The following is a 24,631-nucleotide window of genomic DNA, read 5'->3' as shown; positions in this document are numbered from 1 at the left end:
ACTTTCCCCTCTCCAGGACCGAGATTCCAGATGGGCACTACTGCGCCTCCATTTTGTATGGGTGCCAGGGAGCTAAACTCGCAGACACTTGACCCACTGAAACATCTCTCCCCAGCCACAAGATTAGTATAAATGTTTACACATCTTAGCCATTGCCTCTGCGTTTGAGAATTATGTGCCCCGCAGGAGGGAAGTGTGCCCAGACCGTGGTGCAGTTTTCTCATAGTGAGCCCAGTGTACTCATCCTAACAACGATTGAGAGATGCTCTGCCTGAATTCCCGTTATCTCTGGTGAGTAAACACCAATGCGCTATTAAAAGAATATTTATGGAGTCTGATATATACCTTAGAACGAGGTTTTCACAGTTCTAGAAGAATCCTCCAGAAGATGAACTCATCCATGATTCCCCAAAAATATTTATTTATACAAAGATTCTGAGAGTAATATTTGTATTTGTCTTTATACTTCTGTCTGTGTATCTGGGGCCGAGTCATCATGTCAGACATGGGCGGCTCCCCGGATACTCTGCGTGTAGCACCTGCTTCCAGGGACACCCGGGGAGCATGGGGTCTAGGGTAGGAGGGAAATAGCGCCAGGCTGTGTGACTCCAGAATCCGGAGAATGCACCCTGACCTGGAAGGTGTCTAGCCAAATGTCCAAGTGGAAATATGGCCAAGAAGGAAGGCAGAAGGAGGGGTCCCGGGGAATACAGGAGAGAACCAATTCTGACCTCTGCCTTTGAGCCCAGCATCTCTAAGGGACCTGAGATAGATAGTTGCTGGCCCAGAAACTAATTACATGATCTGTGATGACTCATGATGCTGATCGAGGTGAAATGACAGTTTGCAGAAAGAACAGATTGTCCTTAATTCCAGGCAGTGCAAGATATGATTCCAGGGGACTTTGGCTTGGTAAACTGACGAAAAGTGCTTGCCGCCTCTAAACGACATCCCAATTTCCTAGAGCAGTACTGTACTGCAGTGAGCAGAGCTGACCTCAGATCTGAAGTGCCTTCTGGTCTAACCTTCACCCGACCACTCTAGCCTTCATCTTCCCTAGGGTAGCCCGAGGCCCACTGCCGCTCACAATGTCCGCTCACTATCTGCTCTCTACCCCACTACTTCTGCCTGCACCACAGAAACTCCATGTTCTCAACAGTTTGCCTTCCCCTAACCAACCCACACTTTCTTTACCACAGTGATTCTCAGAGCTAGCAGAAAGAAATGTTCCAGAAGGAAGCCTCCCTCTCCTCCTCTTGCCGGGAGCCAGGGCTTGTGGGCTCCAGGCCTCTAGAGTGAGGTCTGTCGCTTTGGTTTTCCAAGGAGCAGCAGTCAGTGGTGGCAGTTTCCCTCCTCTGTGGCAGGCTGGCCTCAGCTGCACTTACAGGACTTCACCACCATGTTGGACAGCTGCTCCACCTTGGGGGTTCTGCCGACATAGTACAGGATGGTCAGGGGCTCCAGGTCCTGGGGTACACAGCATGGCGAGGCGGATGCCTCTGGGTTCAGGGTGTTGTATAGTCCAAGCACCTGTGGGTGGAGTCACACAGTTAGCAGGAAAATACCAAGCCTTGAGCCTGTGACCTAGAAACTATGCAAGTTGTGGGAGCTACCCTAGGCAGAGTGGTCATGGAGATCTGTTTGAAAGGGACTGTGGGAACAGTTTTGGTAAGAGACCAGCTGCAGCCAGGCGGTGGTGGCACTCGCCTTTTATCCCAGCACTTGGGAGGCAGAGGCAGGTGGATTTCTGAGTTCGAGGCCAGCCTGGTCTACAGAGTGAGTTCCAGAACAGCCATGGTGGTAACTGCTGCATGTGTGTGCATGTTCAGGTAAGTGTGTTTGCTAGAGACTGAATCCAGGTTGCACACACCAAGCATACTTTTTTTTCCCATGTGCTAGCCCCCGTGGTAGGGATTTAAATTGCAGAGTGCAGCTGAGTAGAATTAGACCAGCCTGCCAAGATCAGGACAGTGATACAGGGATTTTCTCATCCAAATTACCACTCATTCAATATTCAATCTTGCATTCACTCATACTGGCAAGCAGCCCTGTCAGTGGCACCCCGGTACCCGAAGATCATGCCCCATACCGTGCTATGGGTCGTGTCTGAGCTGCGGAGGTATGGGCAAGGGCCTGAGCAGAAGTTGGCATAGTAACCCTTAGGTTCGTGGACCCATTTCCAGCCTAGATCCTGCCGGAAGTCAATGTAGAGGGGACGCACACAGCAGTTCTCCTCCAGGTTGCTATGACGAAAACATATACAGGAAATCAACGAAAAGGGAGTGTGATAATAAAAAGAAGTCTCATGTGTCTTCCTCTTTCCCACTGAGCCACTTCTGCTCTATAAGAGGCTATCATGGCAAGTAACGCTAGTCCATTGAATCCCAGCTTCAAATGCATTTGGTTACAGCCATGACTCCCAGGTAACCTGGGTGGGGCTAGCAACCCCCCCCCCAGGCCTGTTGTCTGCAGAAGTCCATTTGACAGCCCCTCCTCATCCTGTGGGCATAGACCCTTGACTTCAACAGGCCTCTGAAGACACCAGGAACACACTGTTTCCAAAGGCAACTATTGGTCAAAATCTTCAGTTCTAAGACTGAACCATGACAGACTCCATTGTTTATTTTTTAAATAGCCATTCTCGACTCCATCTTCTCTGACTCCTCCCAGGGGATACTCATTTTCTTGGCCACCCTTGAAGGCAGGGGCAGTCATGTGACTTGATTAATGGCCAGTCAGAACTAGAGAGGTTGGCAGGGATTAGCGTGAGCTCTGGCAGCGACACTTGATTAGAAACGTAACAGCTGGAAGAGGAAGGCTGTTGGCTCGGGCCTTTCTTCTTAAGCATGAACAAGTCACCTGGAGTTCTAGAAACCCCCATGACCACAGGCAAGAAGAGCCCGTGCAGGAAGCAATCCAGGTGAGACCAGAACACCCATCTCTTCAATCACTGTTGTCCACAGCCGAGAGCCTTCACCCTTGACAAACGGACACACAGAATGGACCTACTTGCCAGTCTTGGGATGGTGGTGGCAAGAACACCACCTCTTCGTTCCCTCGGTTTCCTGAGCTGGCCATCTTAACAGTATGTTTAGTTTCCCACCCAAACTCCATACAGGCATCTTCTCTGGCCAATTGCTCCTCTCCCTGGAAGTGCCCCACCGCCTGGATACCTACATGTCCGAACTGACCCATCCTTTAAGGAAGGCTTCAAGGAGTGTTCAGACCCCAGCCTTTCCTGTGTCCATGGATATACTCCCAGTTCCCAGTTCGCAAGAACATCCTTCAGACCCCTGCCCAATGTCCTTTGCCTCCTGTTATTCCTGGGATGTAGGCCTCCTCATCCTTCCCACATCTGTGAGGATGTTCTTAAAGAAGGAAGCAGCCTCTGTGTAGGGCAAGTCCCTCCTGAAGTCATTGGTGATTTCTCTAGCCTACGAGCTCCCCTGGGGATGGAGACTGTCCTATCTTCCCCCATCCAGTAGCACCCTCCAGTCCTGCATAGATGTGATGGATCCTGTTAATTGTCAACTTGTGAGAAGGGCCTGGGCGTGCCTGTGGGGGACTATCTGGATTACATGAGTTAAGGTGGAAGGCCCGCCCACACGGGTAGCGCCGTTCCCTACACAGTCGAGTGAATGCGAGTTGGAGGGAATGAGCTGAACACGAACATGCATTCTTTTTTCTTCTTCTTCTAATTTTTAATATAATGTGATTAGTTACTTCAAGCTCCTGATATACCCTGATGTCACCTTCGTAATGAAGAACTGTGACTAAAATAAGCCCTTTCTCTTTTTGTCAGAGTATTTTATCACAGCCATGGGAAAGAAAGTAACACAGTAGGGAGCTGGACTGGCTGGTTTTGTGTGTCAACTTGACACAGGCCCGAGTTATCACAGAGAAAGGAGCTTCAGTTGGGGAAGTGCCTCCATGAGAGCCAGCTGTGGGGCATTTTCTCAATTAGTGATCAAGGGGGAGGGCCCCTTGTGGGTGGTGCCATCCCTAGGCTGGTGCTCTTGGGTTCTATAAGAGAGCAGGCTGAGCAAGCCAGGGGAAGCAAGCCATTAAGGAATATTCCTCCATGGTCTCTGCATCAGCTCCTGCTTCCTGACCTGCTTGAGTTCCAGTCCTGACCTCCTTTAGTGATCAACAGCAATGTGGAAGTGTAAGCTGAATAAACCCTTTCCTCCCCAACTTGCTTCTTGGTCATGATGTTTGTGCAGGAATGGAAACCCTGACTAAGACAGGAGCCAATCACTTTTTCAGTGGGCTCCTACATTAGTGTCTCCCCACCCCCACCCCATCCCCAGACACATCTTACAAGGTCTTCAAACAGGAAGACTTCCAAGAAGCTTTCCCTAAGCATTACCAATGTCAGCATCCCAGACTCTCCTCCTCATGCTTTTCCTCACTCTATCCAGACCTGACCAGAGCCAGGCTACTGAAAATACTGGGCTCCCAGAAAAACAAGAAGTTTGGAAAAGATTTCCATTCTTCTTTCCTAGACATATCTGTGACAAGCATCAGGGACCCTTGGCTGAGTGGGACTCAGATCCCAAGTCAGTACCACAGGATGGAGGGTTGACTAAGGCTCACCGGAAGCAGTAATTGGTGTCCAGGGCCCTCTTCTTCCTCTGACCGCCCTGGCCTGGGCTGTCCAGTCGGTGTGGGGGAATCATCATGAGGATCAGGTGCGGGTTGTGGTGATCCTTCTGCTTCTTGAGACGCCCCAGGTCTCCACGGCCATGGTCATCTTCATTGTCCACTCCTGCAAAGAGAAGTGAGGCCTCAACCTCCTGTCTAAATGCAAGCAGTACCTCTGCAGATTGCTTCCACACCCCATCTTAGCCCATCACTGCTTGGGCAAGATGAAGGAAGGGCAGTACAGTCTGTGAGGGAGGAAGGCACAGGGAAGGTTACCATGAATATCCTTCTAGACAACCAATCAGATGCCTACACAACTCCGGCACAAAACCACATCACCTTACTGGGACGGATGCATCCTGGGCTCCCTCATGGAGTCATGAGTGTCCCAGGACTAGGTGAGTACCTGTCGGATACTTTGGGGCTGCCACTTCAGGGTTCTGAGACTTAGAACCTTAGAGTTTGGGTTTCCTGATAGAATCTGAATTAGTCATGATACTACAGAATCCTAACAATTTAAGGTGTCGTAGTTTGCGATAGCCTAGGTGGAAGCCAGACTTCAGAACAGTTACCATTCATAACAAGCTTAGAGCTTCAAAGTTGTTCTCACTGTGAAATTCAGATGAGGCAATAGAACATTAGAAAGCTTGATAAGAGAGCCCAAAGTCAGCTGAAAAGAAGCTCAGAGCCTGACTCAGAGGCTTTGTTCTAGCCGGAATCTCCTTTGCGAAGGACAACCACTGGCCACTGACAATCTTTACCAGGGCAAGAATGTTTGGAATCTAATTTACAGTTACATGAGGAACTTTGATCTTAGGAAGGGGCTTTGGGGTGTATAAGATCAATAGATACGTGGGGCCCTTTTTTCAAAGTCTTTATGCACACGGGACAAAATTGTGGTGGTAAGGTAACACCTTAGCCTAACCTGTATGTGAGGATGTTGTTAGGCACTGTGGCTAGGATGTTAAACTCTTAGCTTTAAAAAAGTAAATATGGAAAAGAATTGAGGTCAGGCCTATGCAGAGTAAGGGGCGACTGAGGTCCAAGGTCTATGCTAGGTCAAGAGCATCCTCCCAGTCTCTCCAAAGAATCCCATGGTCACCCCACTTCTCAGGTACCCAAGATGGAGACAGGAAAGAAAAAGAGAGCTTCCCTGAACCCCAGGAAGTTGCATTTATATTAGAAACCAGCTCTATACAAATGCCCATGGTCAAACGCTCAAGCCAGGAAGCCACCATCCTAACCCAGACAATGCCTAGGCAAGGGTCAGGAACGTAGGTCCAGCAACATCCGAAGCTCGGTAGTCAGGGCACTCATGTTCAGGCCTCTGGAATTCATTTCCTCGAGGAGAGGGGAAGGCAGCTGTCATTTACTGAGCAATCTATTATCTCAAGTGTGGACTGTGCTTCAGAAAGAGGCACTCTTGGCCTAGTTCCCTGGACACCTGGCCTGCGGGATTTCTCCACGCCTCAGAATCCTGCTGCCTCATAGATGCTAACATCTTCTCTCCAAGTGGAATGCTTTTGCTCAGTGATTTGAGGGCAAAACAAAATCACCCAAGTATGGACCAGCCAGCCATCTCTGCAAAGGACACTGGTTCCTTTTCCTGAGTTTGTATTATCTGTTCCCGCATGCCACCACACCTCAGGTTCAGTACCTTTGAATTTGATTTCCAACACCTCGTGAACATTTTCCAGTATGTCTCCATTGGGCTGAAAGGTGTGACATGGACAGTGGATGCTGATTTCCAGGCCCAAGTTGGACTCTGCAAAATAAGACCCAGAGTCAGGGGGAAAATACTGAGTGGTAAGGCGGTGGGCCCAGCATCCAGGCAGGGGTAGAAGTGAGTTACATTGAGAGTCACCGGCAACAGGAAGAGCTCACAAAGCTCAGGGTGAGCCTCCTGGACAGGGTGCCACATTCCACATATTTCCATTATAGTATGAACAGCAAGGTCGGGTATAGATAGTGGGCATCGTGGAGGGTGAAAATAACCATCCATTTTCAGTGGATGATAGAGATTGTTGCCTCCGTACATGGGTGAAAGGGCGAGGATGCAAGACAGGAAGGAAGAGCTTGAATCGCCTCACTGTCTTCTGAGACAGACGGTGTTTGAGTCAGCCTGCTGAATAGAATGAAAGAAGAGGCAGGGATGGGGGTCGTGGGGGTGCCAAGGGAAGGAATTTTAAAGAGCACAAAATGAAAAGCTGACTGACAGGAGTCAGGGGAGGGTGTCAGAAATCAATAATCAATGGCTAAAGTTCCACTACCCTCAACTCCGAGTCCAAAAATGGCATTAGCATTTCTACCGTCACCATGGAGACTGAAAAAGTGATTGACGATTCCAGAGGAGGTGAGAGGCACGCTGTGGTTATATGTGGTTATATTTGGTGACGTTTTCTCTAAGAAACAAGATGTCTTGAGGTAAAAATGACATGGACATTTCTTTGAAGAGCCTGTCACCATGATGGGAGGTTGGCTGTGTGGATGGCTCCCAAGGTGAGCCAGCGTGGGAAAGCGCGTGTGAGCATGGAGTAGTCACTCTATCACTGCCGGCCCTCGGGAGCAATGCTCAAGGGAGCAGCAGACTGCACGGCTCAGATGGAACCAGCCTGGGAAAGCCCAGAGGTGCCAGGGTTTGTTGTCAGACACTGAGTGTCAAAAGGTCAACTCGGGCCTTTCCTCCTCTCGGCTGCGGGATGGTGTTTTGGCCAACAAAATCGAAGCAGCACAGACAGTGCTGGAAAGGGTTGAGTGAAGTAAAGAGAAAAGGAAAGACAAAAGGAAGTGAAAGTGGGTCGATAGTTCAGTCTTTACAGGGTGTGCAAGCAAGAGAGCAGAGCTCAATTCCCAGAACCCACAAAGGGCCAGGAGTGCTTACACAATGCTTGTCATCCGAGAACTGGGAGCCAGAGCTGGGAGGACCCCCCCCCCCAAGGCTCTCTGAGCAGCCATTTTGGCCAATCAGTGAGACCCAGACCCAGTGAAAGACTGTATTGCAAAATAAAAATAAAAAAATAAAAAAAAACCAAACAAGCAAAACCAAAGTAGATGACTGTCATCTCTGACATCCATATGTATGTGCACACACATGTACCCAGGCGTGTGTGTGCATGCATGCACACACATACACATATACACACACAGAGAGAAGGACATATCCATGCACACAAAGTAACTTAAAAGTTCAACTGAATCAAATACTTCCAGACAAAACCAGGTTGGGTCTGGTTTAATCAATCCTAGTGGATCCCAGCTCCGTTGATCCCAGGGTGGGAGCTAGCTAGGACTGGTGTAGGCGAGATCACAGGAGATGGACCTTTCCAGATTAGCATTTCAGTGAGATGATTGGTTTCCTGGAGTCACCTTAGTGGTTGATCATCTGGCCTCAAGACCAACCTGATGTCTCCCTAAAATCTATTGTCATCAGGGAACAGTCCAGAATCCACCTGGCTCAGCACCCTTCTCCAAGACAAACTGGTACAGGCATGGTGACCCAAGACACCATGACATAAGCCTGGCATCCCAAGGGGTCCAGATGCCGTGAACTCAGACAAGCTATCGCACTCCCAGAGTCCAACCAGACTGCTGTTCCGAGGACAACTTCAAAAGCACCTTTTGGCCTGATGCTCTCTGTTCCCAAAGGTTAGCTCATCAGGAAAACGAGTCAATAGAGCGAGGCGGCTGAGCCTTACCTAGAGGAGAACTGACCAGGCACAAAGGCCTCCACCTGGTGTCAGACAGCTGGTAGAAGCCATAGTAGCTGCAATGAGCAAGGCACAGCATTTTCTGTGCAAGGATGTCCAAGGCGGGGTGGAAGCACCCTGGAGTGAGCGAGGTCTATGATTCTCTGTGTTAGAAAGTGAAGGCACGTACTGGCGTGCTGGAGAAAGGAAAGATCAAAGCGCATGTGGCCAGCACTAGATGGTAGCCTACCTCGGCCCATGACTCAGAGACGATGACAGTTACCAATATTTGTTGACATTCCTATCAAACTGCTGTGGGATTTTGCCAGCAATACAGTTCATTTAGTCTCTGTAATAATCCTACTAACTAAAAACATCACTGAGGAGATCACCAAGGTTAGAGCTCTATTAAGTAATTTATCCAAGATACCCAATCAGTAAATAGTTATTTCAAGATCCAGCTAGAGAGCCTGTGGGTTCTGATAAGAGATCCTACACTATACATTTTTGTTTGTTTTAGACAAGAACTCACTATATAGCCCAGACTAGCCTAGAACTCATGATCCCCTTGCCTCAGCTTAGTGCTGGAATTACAGGTGTGTGCCCCCACTCGCAGCTGAGATACTACACACCTAGTTGCCAGGGACAAGGAATAAACACCAAAAGGCACCATAGACAAAGCGCCATCATCATCTGCGTTCATCGAGATGCAAATTGCCCGTGCTTTCTCGCCATGCCAGCTGACCTGCACCGTGACACTGGAGTGCCTCCTACCAGCCTGGCTCTGTATACAGAGAAGCTGTAGGCTGTATGAGTACGGGCAGAGTGGTGGACGGACCTGGGTCCTCCGTCCTGGAGAGATCGCCAGAAAGCAGCCTAGCTACCTGGAGCTCACAAGCTTGCAGATGCTTCCTGACTCCCAAACCACAGGTGTGACTCAGTCCTCATCAATCCACACCGCCAGCTGCTCCAACTCCAAGTCTGTTTGCTGCCTGGTGTGGGGCCATGAACTCTGAGGAGATTCAGGAACAAAGGCCTCAGCTACTTCCCCTGAGGGAAGGGAGGGGTGGGCAGAATTTGCCTAAGTGTGAACTAAAGGTTCCAATGAAAAACAAACCTCAGAGTTGGCACTGGTGGGGTGGTGGCTGGGGGGACCCACAGGTTTTATTATGAAATTGTCTTTTCAAATGGCTCAGGGAGGCTGGAAAGTATGCTGTCCGCAAACTTCCCATGGAGGTCTGCAGCTGTCAGCAGGAGCCCTCCAAGTGCCCAGGGCTTCAAAGAAACCCAGGTGGTGCTGATTAAAATCAGACAGGGAAACTAAAAGAAGAATTCCACCCGGCCCTCTTTTCGGTGCCCAAGCTAAGCACCTAGTGGAAAGCCGCCTGCATCAGGGTTGCTTTGTCACCACCATTGGCAGAGCCCTGTTGCTTGTCAAAGGCTGCATTACCTACCTTCCTCAAATGACCAGGACAGGGTCTCCAGCCTACCACGGGTCGACTCAGTTACCAAACAAGGTCCCATAGATGGGGACTTGAAGAATTGGATGTCTACAGAGTCCAGGAAACCATGGAAGTGAGGGAGTCACCTCAGAGACTCACCCACAGGGAGCACTCGGGGACGGGGAAGACAGTGCACAGCACATATCAAAGGGGAGCTACTGGTCATCTCTGGTATACTGTCATGGCCAGTCTTCCAATCGGTCAAGAAGAATATGGAATCTTTGGTTGGTGTGCTGCTGTTGTTTGAGACAGAGCCTCTACACAGCTCTGGCTATCCTGGAACGCACTATATAGACCTCACATTCACAGGGATATGTCTTGCTCTTGCCTCCAGAGTGCTGGGATTAAATGTGTGTGCCACCACAGCCAGCCCAGTTTTATGAAAAATCACCCAGCTTTTAAAACAAAACAAATAAACCTCCTAAGTGACCAAGAGCTAAATGTAGAGGCAGGTGGCTTGTGAGCTCTGCCTTCAAGCCCCACTTTTCCAAAACACAAAGGACGTCTGGCCATCAGCATGTAGTTGGACCAGCTGGGTAACAGCTGATGGCAGTGGAAAACTCTTGGTGGGCAGAGGAGTAATCCTGTATGTCAGCCTCCTACCTCCCCCTTCACCACTATCACCATTAAGCAGGGAGAACAGGAAGTACCAAGATGGCGTCATGAAACACCAGACTTATTTCTTAGGGGACAAAAGTTCTAATCCAGACCAGGGAAGCTCAGACTTATCCACTCCGGCCCTCAGCTTCCTTATCTGACATCAGGAGAGTTTATTCTTACAAGGCACATTGAAACCCACAAAGTTCTCTCGAACACTCGTGACCCTTAAAGCAAACAGTTCCGGGAGGCCTGCGGGGCGGAAGCATGACTTCATTTTCCAGGGAAGGAGAAACACTGAGTGGCTATGATAAGTGAGGACGGGTGGCATTGGATCTAAGTATTTTCAATGGCCCCAGGCATTTGAAAGTCATTTAGGGCTGCACAGAACCTGCCCCAAAGCTCCTCCCATTCTAGTCTTCCCTCTTCCAACAGCTGATGATACCGCCTGGCTGTTCCATCCAAAACCTATACGTCATTGGAGAGTTCTCTTGTGCCTTGACACCATACCTAATCCTAGCCTATTGGCTCAACCCTCAGATGACAGAATGAAGCCATATGATTTCTGTATCCGTTGCACTACCTGCATCCAACCCCCCTGTCGTCCTCGCTAGGCGTACGAGGTCCCTAAGTGTTTTCCCTGACCTTTCCCCTTTACTTTCCCAGAGGGTTTTTCTTAAAGGCCACAGTGTTGCACTCGCATGCCCGCTTCGCTTATAGCATTCAGAACACTCTTAAAACCTTTCTACAGTCTGACGCGTACTTCACCAGATGGCCTCAGCTCACGGCCTTCCAGGCTGTTCACTGCTGCTACAGCAAATCAAGCTGGGTTCCATCTAGAAGCCTGGGTCTTACTATTTATTTTACTTATGTCACCCTTTAGCCTAGCCTCCTGGCCTTAAAGGGCTAGCTCCTTCTTGGTCGCCTGAACTCACTGTCAGGCTCCCCTCTCCACAGTGACCTCTTATGAGTCCTATAGCCAGTGTTGGAGGCCCCAGGCGCCTCACCTAGGTTCTTTATCGTCTGACACTCCTTTCTATGTCTTTGCTACCAGGATGAAAGCCCCCAAGAGATCTGAGCACTCACCTGTCTTGTTAACTGCTGAATTCCCAGGGCCTGACTCAGCACCAGCATTTACGGATAGAGTGAAGAACAGTTAAAAGCTAGCTGTTGAACCCAGATGTCTGGCTCCCCCTAGTTCTCTCCTCTTCCCTTTCACGAGGCAGAAGGAACCTGGGGGAAATGTTCCGGCTAAGAGTTTACCTACCTCTCCGCAACAGCCACTCTCGCACAGTGTCAGTGACATCAAAAGACAGCCACTCAGCGGTGCCCCTCGTGGGCAGATTCTTGCCACCTATGTAGCGCTGCTTGGCTATGTGCTCATCTGGCCGAAGTATCTGTGGGGCAGAGGAGAGCATGAGTATCTAAGGCCGGGACGGAGTGCCAGGGGTGGGTGACAGTGCCAGGTTGGTGAGGCAAGCAAGGGGGGACCAAAGGCTTCTGAACACCACACTCTCTGAGGTGATGTTCAGGTAACTCAGCCCTCTTAACGACAGAGGCTGAGAGGAGTCAGCTTCAGACTGAGGTCTGTCAAACCCCACGCTCAGGGGAGGGCAGACATGGAGGAGGAACTGGCATCTACTGTATGGTGTCCAGCCAGAAGGAATACCTGGAAGAGCTCAATTCTCTGCTCTGTGCGCTTGGAGCTGGGGTTGGGCACCCGCAAAACCCGGAACTCTGCCCGGAACAGATTGGTTCCATTTTTCTCCACTGAGGACACATTGAAACGAAAAACCTTAGAGGTAATTCCTTTGGGGCAGACGGCCAGCTCATCTGGAAGGAAAAGCAGTGAGGAGAGACATAGTGAGTGAGGACCCCCCCAGAAATGGTATGCCAACAGCAGACCCACAGAAGTGACCATGGTCCTGACTATGGCCTTCCTAGAGGCTTGAGGCCTCAAACCTGAAGATGGAGATGCAAGAAAGATTCTCGGTGACCCCAGATTCATATAGACTCCCAAATAAGGAGCAGGGAGACCTTGGAGCCCCAGGACATGTAACTGAGACTGAACAAGTCAAGTGTAATGGTCCCTTTGCGCACTTTTACACATAATATAAAATCTTATATTTTATGTGTATATATATGGACCTGAATATATGTATGTACACCACATGTGTACAGTGCCCATGGAGGCCAGAAAAGGGTGTCAGATCCTCTGGGATGTGAGCTACTTGAAGGGATGCTAGGGATGGAAGAGCAGTCTCTGGAAGAGCCTCAGGTGCTCATAACTGCTGAGCCAGCCCTCCAGCTTTCTACCCACTGTCTTGCTATCCCAAAGCTGCTAAGCGCTCCAGACTAAATGTCTTAAATTTCCAAAAATATAGATTTTTTTTTATCCAGGCCTGGCAGTACATGGATAAAAATGCTACATGTCAGCACTTAGGAGACTAAAGCAGGAGGATCTTGAGTTCAAGGGCAGCCTGGGCTACGTAGCAAGTTCCCAGCCCGGCTAAGTTTGCAAAATAAAACAAAACAAACAAACAAATAATCACAGATTTCAAGAAGATGGCAGCTGGTTGCTTAGTTTTCTTTTGGCTAGTTGATTCATTCACGGTCCTGTTCAGTAGGTATCTATTCATGTCTCGAACATGTATGTATAGGGCTGGAGAGATGGCTTGGTGGTTAAGAGCACCTGCAGTTCTTCCACAGGACCTAAGTTCAGTTCCCAGCACCCATGATGGGCAGCTTGCAACCAGTTGATTGTAACTCTAGCTGCAAGGGATCTGACACCCTCTTCTGGCCTCCTCTGGCATGTGCGTGCATGCCACACACACACACACACACACACAGACACACACACAGAAATAAATAAATAAATAATAAAGCTTTTACACTTTTATTTGTTTGCTTGGTTTTGTTTTTTCAGGGTAGGGTTCTCTGTAGCCCTGGCTGTCCTGGAGCTTGCTCTGTAGAGCTGACTGGCCTCGAACTCAGAGATTCCTCTGGCTCTGCCTCCCAAGTGCTGGGACTAGAGGGTGCACCACCAGCACCTGACTTTTTAAAACTGTAAACACATGTGAAATAAACACCATGAGCCAAGTATGATGTTAATGTCAGGAAGCCACAGTCCCTGCCCACAGGTGACACAGACCCAAATCACAAGACCTTTGGTGAAGTAGAGAAGAAATGAGACTGGATCAAGTGGGGGACCAGGACTTAATGGGAGGAGCAGCAGCATCTGTGTCCTGCACAAAGTTGGGGGAGGGGCTATGAAGGGATTTTACACAGAGAGACACTGGAGTCAGAGACCAGGCCAGAGAGGAAGAGAAGAGGAAGAAGGTTGAGACATCAGGCTGAAGGGACACCCATGTGTCACACTGGGAGACAGAAAGTGTTTGAATCAATGCAGTGGCTTAGACCTAAACAAAGGGCAGTTTCTATGGTAAAGAGGTTGAGCATAGAAGAATATAATTTTTTTTAATCCAAAAAGCTGGATTAAAAAAGCTGTCACCAACTCCTTCTTTAAGGGTGTCCTAGTTAGGGTTATTGTTGTGATGATGAAACACTACGACCAAAAGCAATTGGGAGAGAAGGTTTGTTTGGTTTAAGCTTCCACATCCATAGTCTATCACTTCTTTCCTTCCCTCCCCCTCTTCCTTCTCCTTCTCCTCCTCCTCCTCCTCCTCCTCCTCCTCCTCCTCCTCCTCTTCTTCTTCTTCTTCTTCTCTCTCTCTCTCTCTCTCTCTCTCTCTCTCTCTCTCTCTCTCTCTCTCTGTAGAACAGGCTGGCCTTGAACTCACAGAGATCTGCCTATCCCTGCCTCTTTTTTTTTTTTTTGAGACAGGGTTTCTCTGTGTAGCCCTGGCTGTCCTGGAACTCACTCTGTAGACCAGGCTGGCCTTGAACTCAGAAATCTGCCTGCCTCTGCCTCCCAAGTGCTGGGATTAAAGGCATGCACCACCACTCACTGCCCTACCTCAGCCTCTTGAGTGCTGGGATTAAAGTCATATGCCATCATGCCCAGCCAGCCTGCTTTCTTCTAGAACTGAGGTCCACCAGCCCAGGTATGTGTCACCACCTACAATGAGCAGGGTCCCCTTTCCCTATTAATCACTAATTAAGAAAATGCCTTATAGTTGGGTCTTGCGGAGGCATCTTCTCAATTGAGACTCCCTTGTCTCTGATGACTCTAATTTGTGTCAAGGTGACATAAAACCAACCAGCACAAAGGGTCTGTACCCTTGGTAGCTGCTTATGTCATCCCACCACTCTCTTCAGTCCCACCCATTAGCCAGAAGGTAGCAGACACTTTCTGCTGTTCCAAGCTAGACAAAGGAGAATAGAATGTCTGTCTTCCCTATGCTCCTGAGTCCTTTACAATGTCAAGGTCTTAGAGCATTAACTCCATAGAAATCCTTTCTACACAAAGGATAACAACAGTCAGGACTTGAAATTCAAGCTCCTAGGCCCAGATTCCATATATAATGGACATGGCTGGAATGAGCGCATAAGTACCGCCAGGGTGGGTCAGAAGTCAAAACTACGTGGGACAGATAAGAAGACAAAAACTAGCAAGCACAATCCTGGTCTTCATAAAAGGATGAGTGGGTGTCTCTGGAAATTGCCATCTGGTGGGCCTGAGGTTGGTGGTTAAAGGAAAATTAATGGAACAGGTGTAGGAAACAAATGTGTGAATACCAGCTAATGAAGCCCCGATTACTAATTGGCCTTGAAGGAACAAATACTGTCAATTAGTCCCTGAGCCAATCCAGATAGGGCCAGGGTGGGGATCAGTGCTGCCAACTCTCGTATGCATTTGTAGAGAGAGCTGCTAGAGGTTGAACCGAGTCCTTACTTCAAAGCAGGGTTCTAGCCGGGCAGTGGTGGCACCCGCCTTTAATCCCAGCACTTGGGAGGCAAAGGCAGGTGGATTTTTGAGTTCAAGGCCAGCCTGGTCTACAGAGTGAGTTCCAGGACAGCCAGGGCTACACAGAGAAACCCTGTCTCGAAAAAACAAAACAAAACAAAATAAAAATCCAAAAAACTTTCTTTCAAGTTTTAATTCTGTGTACTTATATGCCTGTGTGTGGGTTTGCATACACAAGTGCAGCACCCAAGGAGACCATAAGAGGGCATCCTATCCCCCCTGGAGCTAGAGGTGTTTCTGAGTCCCCTGATGTGGGTGCTAAGAACTGAACTAGGGTCCTCTGTGAGAACAGCATACATTCTTAACTGCTGAAACGTCTCTCCACAAAGCACCCATCTCCTAATGGAGCTACTTCACCAGCAATGTCGTGTGTTCAGTGACAGGTTTGTAACTCTGAATGTGGACAAGCCCTGGGACCAGTAACCCTCTCGGAGACCTGGCCTGGGAGGAGATGTCCTCAGTCTGGCTTCTGTAATAACTGTACAGAGAGGATGGAGGGGGGTCAGTGTGGTATATGCCCTGCTAGACAAGGCAGAAGAAAGTAGGAATTGGTAACTACAGCCAGAGTAGGGAGGAAGTGGGGGCCATCCAAGGACACAGGAACAGTGATACCCTAACAGAGTCTCAGGACACCCTGGTGACTGTTCTTGCTAACTTCTGCTTTGTCACGTACCATACCCCAAGACAGATCCCCACCCCTAATGAAAATTTTAAGATGATTTTAGAAAAAAAAAAAAAAAAGACAAATCACTTGAAGGTGTCAGCTAAAGGAGCAAGATTCTGAGATCGGCCAGAACTGGAGAGATGGCTCAGCGGTGAGAGCACTGGCTCCTCTTGCAGAGGATCTGGGTTCAATTCCCAGAGCCTACATGGCCGCTCACAACTATCTGTAAATCCAGTTCCAGGAGATCTGACACCCCCTTTTGGCCTCAGCAGTCACCAGGCACCAGTCACCATTCAGCCATACATACTGGCTACAGCCACACACAACAACACCCATGTACCATGTAAAAAAAAATAATTAAAAAAATATCTGCCATCATGGGCTGGCAAGATGGCTTCATGAGTAAAGCTGCTAGCTGTCAAGTCTAAGGACCTGAGTTTGAGCCCTAGGACTCGCGATGGAGAAGATGACAGACTTCTGGAAGTTTCCATCTGGCCTCAACTCATGGCAAACAAACATGGGTTCCCTGACACATAAACAAATATAATAAGAAAAGTTTAAGAGTCCAGAGCCAGGCTGAGCTACATAGTAAGACCCTTCCTCAAAACAGACAAACAAACGTGTAAAATACATAAGCAAAATATGTGATATGACACCTTACATCATACGTAGCTTCTCTAACAATACTTGAAAGAGAATATATAAAATTTATCATTGCCGCCATGGGGAAGTGAAACATCAGAAAAGCTAAGTTTTCCCATAGCTACACAAGTAATAGGGAACAGAGGTGGGACTTGAACCCAGGTAAGACTTGACCACGTCCCATTTATTGAATCTGAGAGCCCAGTAGTCAGTGTGTACCTGGGTGATAACCCAGCGGGAAGATATTAATAATTTCAACAACAAATATGGTGGCCTTAGAGTCACTGGCCAGGCCCCGCTGTGCTTAAGCTCTGCTCTTGACAGTCAAGGGCTGGGTGCAGGAGTCACCCTTATAAAACATTGTTTCCGACTGTTCCCACTGCTCAGAACACTGCATAGTGACAGACGCTCCTTCATCTATTTTGCTTTAGAAAGTAAGAGTAGCACAGGACCCACAAAATGCATGCACAGTATTCCTGGAGAACCCAGGAAACTGTATCTCTAGTTAACTAGGCCTTAAAATGTTCCAGACAGGTGTGTCCAGGCTAGAATGCCTCATTTCTGTGGGAGCCCATGGAGGAATGGTATGAACGATCGGGCCACCTGGAGAGTGTTTAAAGCGGTGAACTATGACCCCACTACTCAGCACTGGGTGGGTTCACAGCAGTTTCCCCAAGTTTTCCAGATGTTTCCAGTGTGCAGCCAGAATGGAGAAGCAAAGTCTATCATTTTCTGGGAAAGGTACCATGATTTCAAATGCGTGGGGAGCTTGAGAGAATATTGCCAAGATGGTCTCAGACTTTACAATGGATTAACCTTGAAATGAGTTAGATGTGTTGTTTACCCAGTGTTTAAAAAGTTGTACATTAGAAGCTTATAAACATTTTAAGTCTGTGTCACAAGTTGGGAGGCTTCACAGCAATTTCCAGATCCGCTGCTATCCTGGGAAATGATAAGATACAGCCAAGCTGGACCTACATTCCTCAATCCAAAACTCAGTAGGAGCTACATGGTAGCTCCCTCCTTTGGTGGGCCACTGGGCCTCCAGATCCTCCCAGCCCAAGCCTGCCACATACACCTCCTTTCTCTATAAACTGAAGTACTTTGCCATGATGCCTGGCCCACGGCTGCTAGATCCATCTGCACCCCCAGCGTTTACGCTTACAACCCCTCCTAGGAAATTTTTTGCCCCTGGACCACCTCATCTTTAAGCTTATTGAAAACACAAGTTACCCAGGATGTCTCCATATTATCCCTAATCTGTAAGGGAGAGATGGAACCCAGGGGTTCCCTTTGGGTAGCCAGAACCTTCCTGTTTGTATAGCATTGACAGCCATGGCATATGAATTCTTTCAACGTGGAAAATCTTTTGTATAATGGTTATTTATTTTTATTTTATGGACATTGGTGTTTTGCTTGCATATATGTCTGTGTGAGGGTATTGGATCCCCAGGAGCTGGAACTACAGGTGGTTGTGAGCCACCATGTGGGTGCTGGGAATTGAAGCCAGGTCCTTTAGGAACCAGTGAGGAATGAGTGAGGAGCCATCTCTCCAGCCACCATGCGTTCTTCCTGCTGGGGAGCCCTGAGCTTGCTTTAGTGCTTCCCTTGACTGATAAAGCAAGAGTCCAGGACAAGACATAAATACATCCAAGCCAGAAGATGAACATGATGCTTCTGCCATTGTTTGTATGGGTGATAACAGAAGTGAAAACACGGTACCCTTCCCTGAGCCGGAGAAAGCACCTACTCATGAGATTACCGAGTCTTGCCTCTGTCTCCTAGCAGACACCAAGGCAAATCATTCCCAGGCCTGACAATTCCATTCAAAGTGAAAGGGAGCTGAGAGATGACCTCACACGAGGAAGTGGAGGCTCTGGGAAGAATCACCACGTGGCTGAGCTTGCTTATCCTGCTTGAGCTGTGTGAGAGAGAAAGGAAGCCCTTTCCCTGAAGCTAGGTTTAGTGAACCTCCTGCCCTACCCCCAATAGTCAAGCCAAAACAAAACCAATTTATTCCTGAGCAGCTAGGTACCTGGGTTACAGGAGCAGTACCTGCTGTCCTCTCCAGGTGAGGTTAACCTAGGATTCCTCTGTGTCACAGGCCAAGGTTCTACTAGAACCTGAAGATTAAAGGTGGCCTTAAAATGTGTGTTATATGTCTTTGATCCCAGTACTTGAGAAGCAGAGACAGGCTGATCTGTGTGCGTTCAAGGCCAGCCTGGTCTACAGAGTGAGTTCTAGGACAGCCAGGGCTACACAGAGAAACCCTGTCTCAGAAAACAAAAAACAAACGAAGAAAAGTTCAGGACCGGCTTCGTCCTCTGCTCAGCAGTGTCACAGGCCCTTCTGTTCATCATTGCGTGGCTTGTGCAGCCAGGGTGAGCCACACACCTGGCCAGCTGTGGGACAGGCTCAGGTTGATGTCTGTTCAGCCACCACATCACCTGTGCCAACTGCAGAGTGCCTGGGCCTGCTTCCTGATGGCACTGAGAGCCCCTGTGGCATTGCCCGTGTCCCACTGAACCCTCCCTGGCTCCTCCTCAGCATTGAGAAAATGATCTTGTTCACTATGCCAAGTTGGCACAGGCTAGACAGCTACTCCATCGCCCCCATGTCCTACTCCCTATCTCAAACTTGATACTACAGCCTGGGAACTGTACAACACTGTGTGTGTGTGTGTGTGTGTGTGTGTGTGTGTGTGTGTGTGTGTTAGGGGGGCTGTCCTGGCTTTGTCTGAGGCTATACCCTTTGTACCCTGGGTTTCCACATAAAATCCACATCCACACCTACCTGTGTGGTCGTGTACCCACGTGGCTAGCTCATTTTCAGCCCAGGGCTCTAGACAGGGTGGGCCCTCATGACTCAGAATCCCTCCTTCCTCAGACTCTCCTTCTGGCCCAGGCTATAAGGGTTTCAGGGCCACCCTCTTATCCTCTATTTTCCTCAGACTTGTAACCTTCTCTGGTATCTGTGACTACTATGACTTGCTTTGGTAGGTGACCAAGGAGTCAAGGGTTCACCCCATCTAGTCCTGGATGACTCTACAGACTGTGGTCACCAGGCAGTCCCTGAACTGACACCAGTAAGCAGACGGTAGGCAGGGGGCTTTAGGTCTGCCCAGTTTCCAGCCTGGCCTCTGCACGAGTAGCCAGATCCTAAGAAAGGATGCTCCAGCCAATCTCAGGAAACTGCTCTGAGAACACTGCATCCCTACCTCCAGAAACTACAAGTTTCCTTCTGCCTGGAGTGCACGGCTTCCCTCCCGGCCTTTGCACCTTCCTTGAGATCTGCTCCACCCATTGGCACTCACTCCTCTTCCTTCTCTGCAGCCAGGTTTCTTTAGCCTCCTGCTGTTTGCCCCATGGCCACTCTGACTGTGCCAGCCCCTGGCTCCGGTCTAACCCTCCTACCCCAACTTGGGCACTGCCCACCTGGGAGGTAGACCCAGGCTGAAGTCACCAGGGCACAGAGGACACCTGCTGGCAGGAAAAGCAAAGGGAGCAGCTCTGCGTTCAGACCCAGAGCAGCTTAGCTCCTCTCTCCTGGGCTGTCAGTTTCTCAACATCTGCCAAATCTCTCTCTCTTGTATTGAGGTTTTTTAAATCCCCGTTCAGTAAACACACATGCCTTCCACACGTGTACAAACACACACAGGCGTTTCACCCAGAAGCTTCGCAGCTCCTCTGCAGACAGCAGCCTCCTGGGAAGAAACACTCCCAGACACACATCTCTATCACCCCCGTAGCAGTCATCCCTCCCTCCCACACAGCCGTGGCCGGCAGATGCCTTGGGCTATCCAGAACCTTCATCCTCATCCTGGCCTCCTGTGTCTATTAACCTGGGAGGCCCCACTTTACACATATGAATCTATCTACTGTGTAATGTAAGAGTCCACATTGCCCAAAAGTCCACGTATGTGGAAATATACATGTATTACCCTCCCCCTCCCAGCTCATGTGGGTCACGTGTGTGTGTGTGTGTGTGTGTGTGTGTGTGTGTGTGTGTGTTAGACTGAAAGGCCTCAGTTGGGCTTCCAAAAGCTTGACAAACACAACTTTGAGGCAGGTACACTGTGTTTCCTGAGAGTCAGGAAACCGACCCAGAGATGTGGCACAAGGAGGAGCCGGGAAAAGCAAGAAGAATATGGAGATGCCCAGACTCAGAAGACGGGGAGGATTTGGGGGCCAGCCAGCCCACCCCTTTACAGAACTCATGTGCTCACGGTGAACCTCCATGTGTTCTCACAGGTAGATATACGAGAACGTGTTTCCTTAGGTGGCACAATACAATTTCCAGTTACTATCCACCGAGGATACCATAGGAGTCCCAAATGCCACTTGGCTTCAGGGCTCCTGGCCTCTCGAAGCCCTTGGCTCTCACCAGAATGTTTCTGTCTCCTTTCCCACCCACCTACCCAGCTGCAGCTGCAGTGCCTGGCCTCTGTAGTGAACCCCAGGGTGCTCTGCTGTATTAGGGCCACCAGACCCCCCCTCTGTGGAACTCTCTTTTCTAGTTTGTCCCCGGGGGTGGGGGGTGCAGATCCCCGGAAGGCATTGGACTTACTGTGCTCTGCCAGCCCCTGGATCATGTCGAATTTGTGGACTTCTTTGGCGTAGTACTCTGACTCTGAGGTCTCCTGAACACAGCCTTCCTCCCTCTCCCCAGGCATCTCTTCCAGCAGCTCCCGGGTGCTGTTGTAAAGTGCCAGGACCTGATAGGGAACGTGGGTCATCACCGACGGCTCAGGGGGGCTGGTGAGCCTGAGCTTGCTCAAGATCTGTCCCCTAATGGCTTCCACCCTTTTCTTCTTGATGTGGCCGAAGTCCAAGGTGGTGCAAGTGGACAGTGAGAGGCTGACTGTGGCCAAGTTCAGCAGGGCCAGGACCACCAGAACCCTTTGCAAGTGCATCTTCATGTGTGAGCCCAGGGGACTGGGGAGGCCTGGCAAGGAGGAGACCCCAGTAGAAAGGGGGAGGAAAACCAGGCGTCCTCCCCAGATCCCAAAGACTGAGGCTTGGCAAAAGGGTGCATGAACTCACTGCGCCGTGTGAGCTTCAGGGCTCCCAGGAAGCGCTGGCAACCCCGGGGACGAAGTAGCGGACCGTGTGCTGGGTAGCGCTGGGATTCTTGTCCATATGTCTAAACAGGTTCTGCCGGGGCTCCTGACTCCCAGCAGGCCAGGTGGAGGGCAAGCCGAGGGTTGGGAGGGGTAGCAAGGCAGCTGGGAGTGGGAAGAGAGCTGGAGTTTTTCCTTAGGTAAAAATAAATAGAGCGGATATCTGATATTGCCAAACGCTGCTTGGCGAGCAGGAGAAAGTGAGTATTTTAAAGAAAGTGCAGAAGAGACATGGCTGGGTCCCAAAAATCAAGCTCTTTGCCTTGTCCTGAAGGGAGAATAAGAAAAATCGAAATGGAAATGAGAAGGAAAAAAAATATTGTTGTTTTTTTTTTTTTAAATCACCAGTGGGTATGTGGGGAGAGGCCGGGCTGGGCAGCGGCTGGCCCACCTAAAGGTGGGGACAGTGCAGGACACACTTGTCTCCGGGACGCCCCAGTCATGCTTTTCCCTTTTGTTTACACGTCCTCGGGGGCTTTCTAAATGACCCGTTCAGCTGCCTCTCCTCTTCATTGGCTGGGGTGAGGGATTATGTACAACTGGCAGGCTGGGAGGGCAGGCCTCTTGGAGACAGCTCCGATAGATAATCCACGGTCACCAGCATCTCAGTTTGTCTTCTCTCTCGGCCATGGCTTCTGTCCCTTGCTTCTCTTTAGGAATTAAAAAAAAAAATCAAAGGAAAAGAAAATAGAAGCCGATTCACCGCAGCTGCCTCCTCCGGAAAGCGTTACTCCTTCCCCCGCAAGGCTCTTCCCGGCCGTCTCGCCTCTCTGTGGCTCAGCCCCCTACACTCGGCCCTCCTCTTGCCTCGCTTTCTCTCTCCCTCTCCTCCCTCTCTCTCTCTCTCACACACACACATGCACACACACTGCTTTCTCTATTTCTCTCTGCTGAAATTTTATACCTCCCTCCCATGACGTATCGGCCTGGGGTGGGGGAGGGAGGGAAGGAGGGAGGGAGGGACCAGCGCACACAGCCTCCCTCGCTGCACGGTTTTAATGTTTTAAACAGGCACAGGAAAAGCCGAGTCCATTTGAAAAATACTTTGTGAGTCCTCTGGTTCGACGTGGTAACTGAACTTTTTTTTTTCCCCTCCTCTTGGAGTCATTCCTGCTACACGTTGGCTGTTTTTCTGGAAAGTTACTCCCGAGCCCCCTCCCTCCTGCTACCCCGGCCCCTCTGCGCTGGGGCCAGCTGTCAGTCCACGCTCCCCGCCCCGCTCTCTCGCCTCCCCCGCGTCCCCGATCGCCCCCGGACAGACCGGGGACACACACTAGGTTCGCTAGGGGAGCAGGGCCCGGCGGCCGGGCCACTCTCTCCAGGCCCCAGGGTGGAACCGGGCTCGTCCGGGATCCTGGCAGCGGTTCTTCATAGACCATCCCGAGGCGGGCGGCTGCTGCTGGGGTAAACCACGGCGCTCTCTGGAAGGCCGAGGGTGCCCCCTGGCGAGGCAGGGCCGCCAGTGACATAGGCTCGGAGGCTGGGGACCGCAAGCACCACTAGACCCCGCCCGCGATCGTGTCCCCGACCCCACGCGCGAGCGAGGGCCGCTCCCCTCCAGTCTGATTGAGCACTTAGTCCCGGGCCATTTCCCACGAGAGTTTCCAGGTCTTTTCCCGTCTTGAGCAGCTTAAGTTAGGCCAGACCCAGGCCGAGCTGCCCACCGTCTTCCTATAAGTGAAGTCTCCTTAGACCCTTTCTGAGAGGCCTGGCTCAGAAGTCTCAACTGAAGAGATGTTAATGTATTACTTTACAATTGAAGAGACTGAGAATAGTTGGTTTCCCCCCCCCCCGCCCCCCAGGCCACACGGCCTGTGGGCCATGGAGATGTCAATCACAGGCTGTATAATCTGGAAAGGTATTATTTTAACTTGCACAACTATGAGGAAACCTAGGTGTTGAGGAAACCTAGGTGTTGAGAAACCGTAACAGAGACTTCTTGGTCACACAGCTCTGAGGTGTCAATACCGCCATCCATCCGCTGCCATTATGATGTGTTTGCTTCTGGAACTTGAGAAATCGATTTTTCAAAAAGAAAAAGTGAAAGAAAAGTTTTTTTTTCTTTTTTCTTTTTGTGTATATGTGTGTATCAGTGTGTGTGTGTGTGTGTGTGTGTGTGTCCATAAGTGGACATGTGAACTTGTGTGCAGGTACCCTTGGAAGCCAGATAAAGGTAGCCCATTCCTCCAGAGCTGGAGTTACAGAAGGTTGGGAGGCACCCAGCGTAGGCGCCTGGGATCCAGCTCCTGTCTTCTGCAAGAGCAGCGTGTGCTCTTGACTGCTGGCCCATCTCTCCACCCTGAGGGAAGCCTTGGTGTCTGTTACATGCCCTGCACTATTTCTAGGAGCTGAGGCCAGTCACTGAACAAGCTTTTATGGAATTTGCATTTCAGGATTCAGAAAATGGCAAACCAGTAAGGACATATGTAAATTTATGGGGGTGGGGCAGGGGAGGAGGAGGACTGTGGTGGCCCTTTGTGGGGGGTCGTGTTGAAATTTAAAATGGGTGACTCTAGAGGTGGAGGCTCTTGGGCTAAATCTTTACAACATGGGAGGAAAGGCTACGGAAGGAATTCACTTCTGGGCTACACACCATCTCTCACTCATGTCTTGACAGCAGCTGTGTTTTAAACACACTTCTTAAATGATTCCAGTAATTTGCCAGCCCCTGCTTGCTGAGGACTCTCTTTGCCCAGGGTGAGTACCATTCACCCTTTGTTTTCTCGGAGTGGGGGTAGAAGTGGGCGGGAGTTTACAAGAAGTTGAAAAATGCAAACATTAATCCCTTTTTGGACAGCCGGTGCCAAGGAAGAAGGAACAAGGGAATAGTTGGTGCCTATATCGAAGCTG

The 24,631-nt window shown here is 49.9% G+C and overlaps 1 protein-coding gene across 2 annotated transcripts; it reads right to left on the bottom strand.

Moving 5' to 3' along the window:
* Positions 1–399: 399 nt before the first annotated feature.
* Positions 400–22,657, bottom strand: Tgfb3 (transforming growth factor beta 3). 2 transcript variants are annotated; one of them, XM_052185382.1, is made up of 8 exons: positions 21,705–22,657; positions 21,229–21,376; positions 12,099–12,262; positions 11,697–11,826; positions 6,302–6,409; positions 4,597–4,768; positions 2,090–2,243; positions 400–1,530 (listed from the first exon to the last, which is right to left on the bottom strand). In XM_052185382.1, exons 2-8 carry the CDS (start codon positions 21,332–21,334, stop codon positions 1,372–1,374), a joined length of 993 nt encoding a protein of 330 aa, XP_052041342.1. In that variant the 5' UTR covers positions 21,335–21,376; positions 21,705–22,657; the 3' UTR covers positions 400–1,371. The 2 variants fall into 2 exon arrangements, with proteins under 2 accessions (XP_052041342.1, XP_052041341.1); XM_052185381.1 differs by having other exon boundaries at positions 21,229–22,657.
* Between the last annotated feature and the right edge of the window lie 1,974 nt (positions 22,658–24,631).

This window comes from Apodemus sylvaticus, chromosome 6, assembly GCF_947179515.1.
Source record: "Apodemus sylvaticus chromosome 6, mApoSyl1.1, whole genome shotgun sequence".
Classification (NCBI taxonomy): Eukaryota; Metazoa; Chordata; class Mammalia; order Rodentia; family Muridae; genus Apodemus; species Apodemus sylvaticus.
This window is presented reverse-complemented; position numbering and strand designations above follow the sequence as displayed.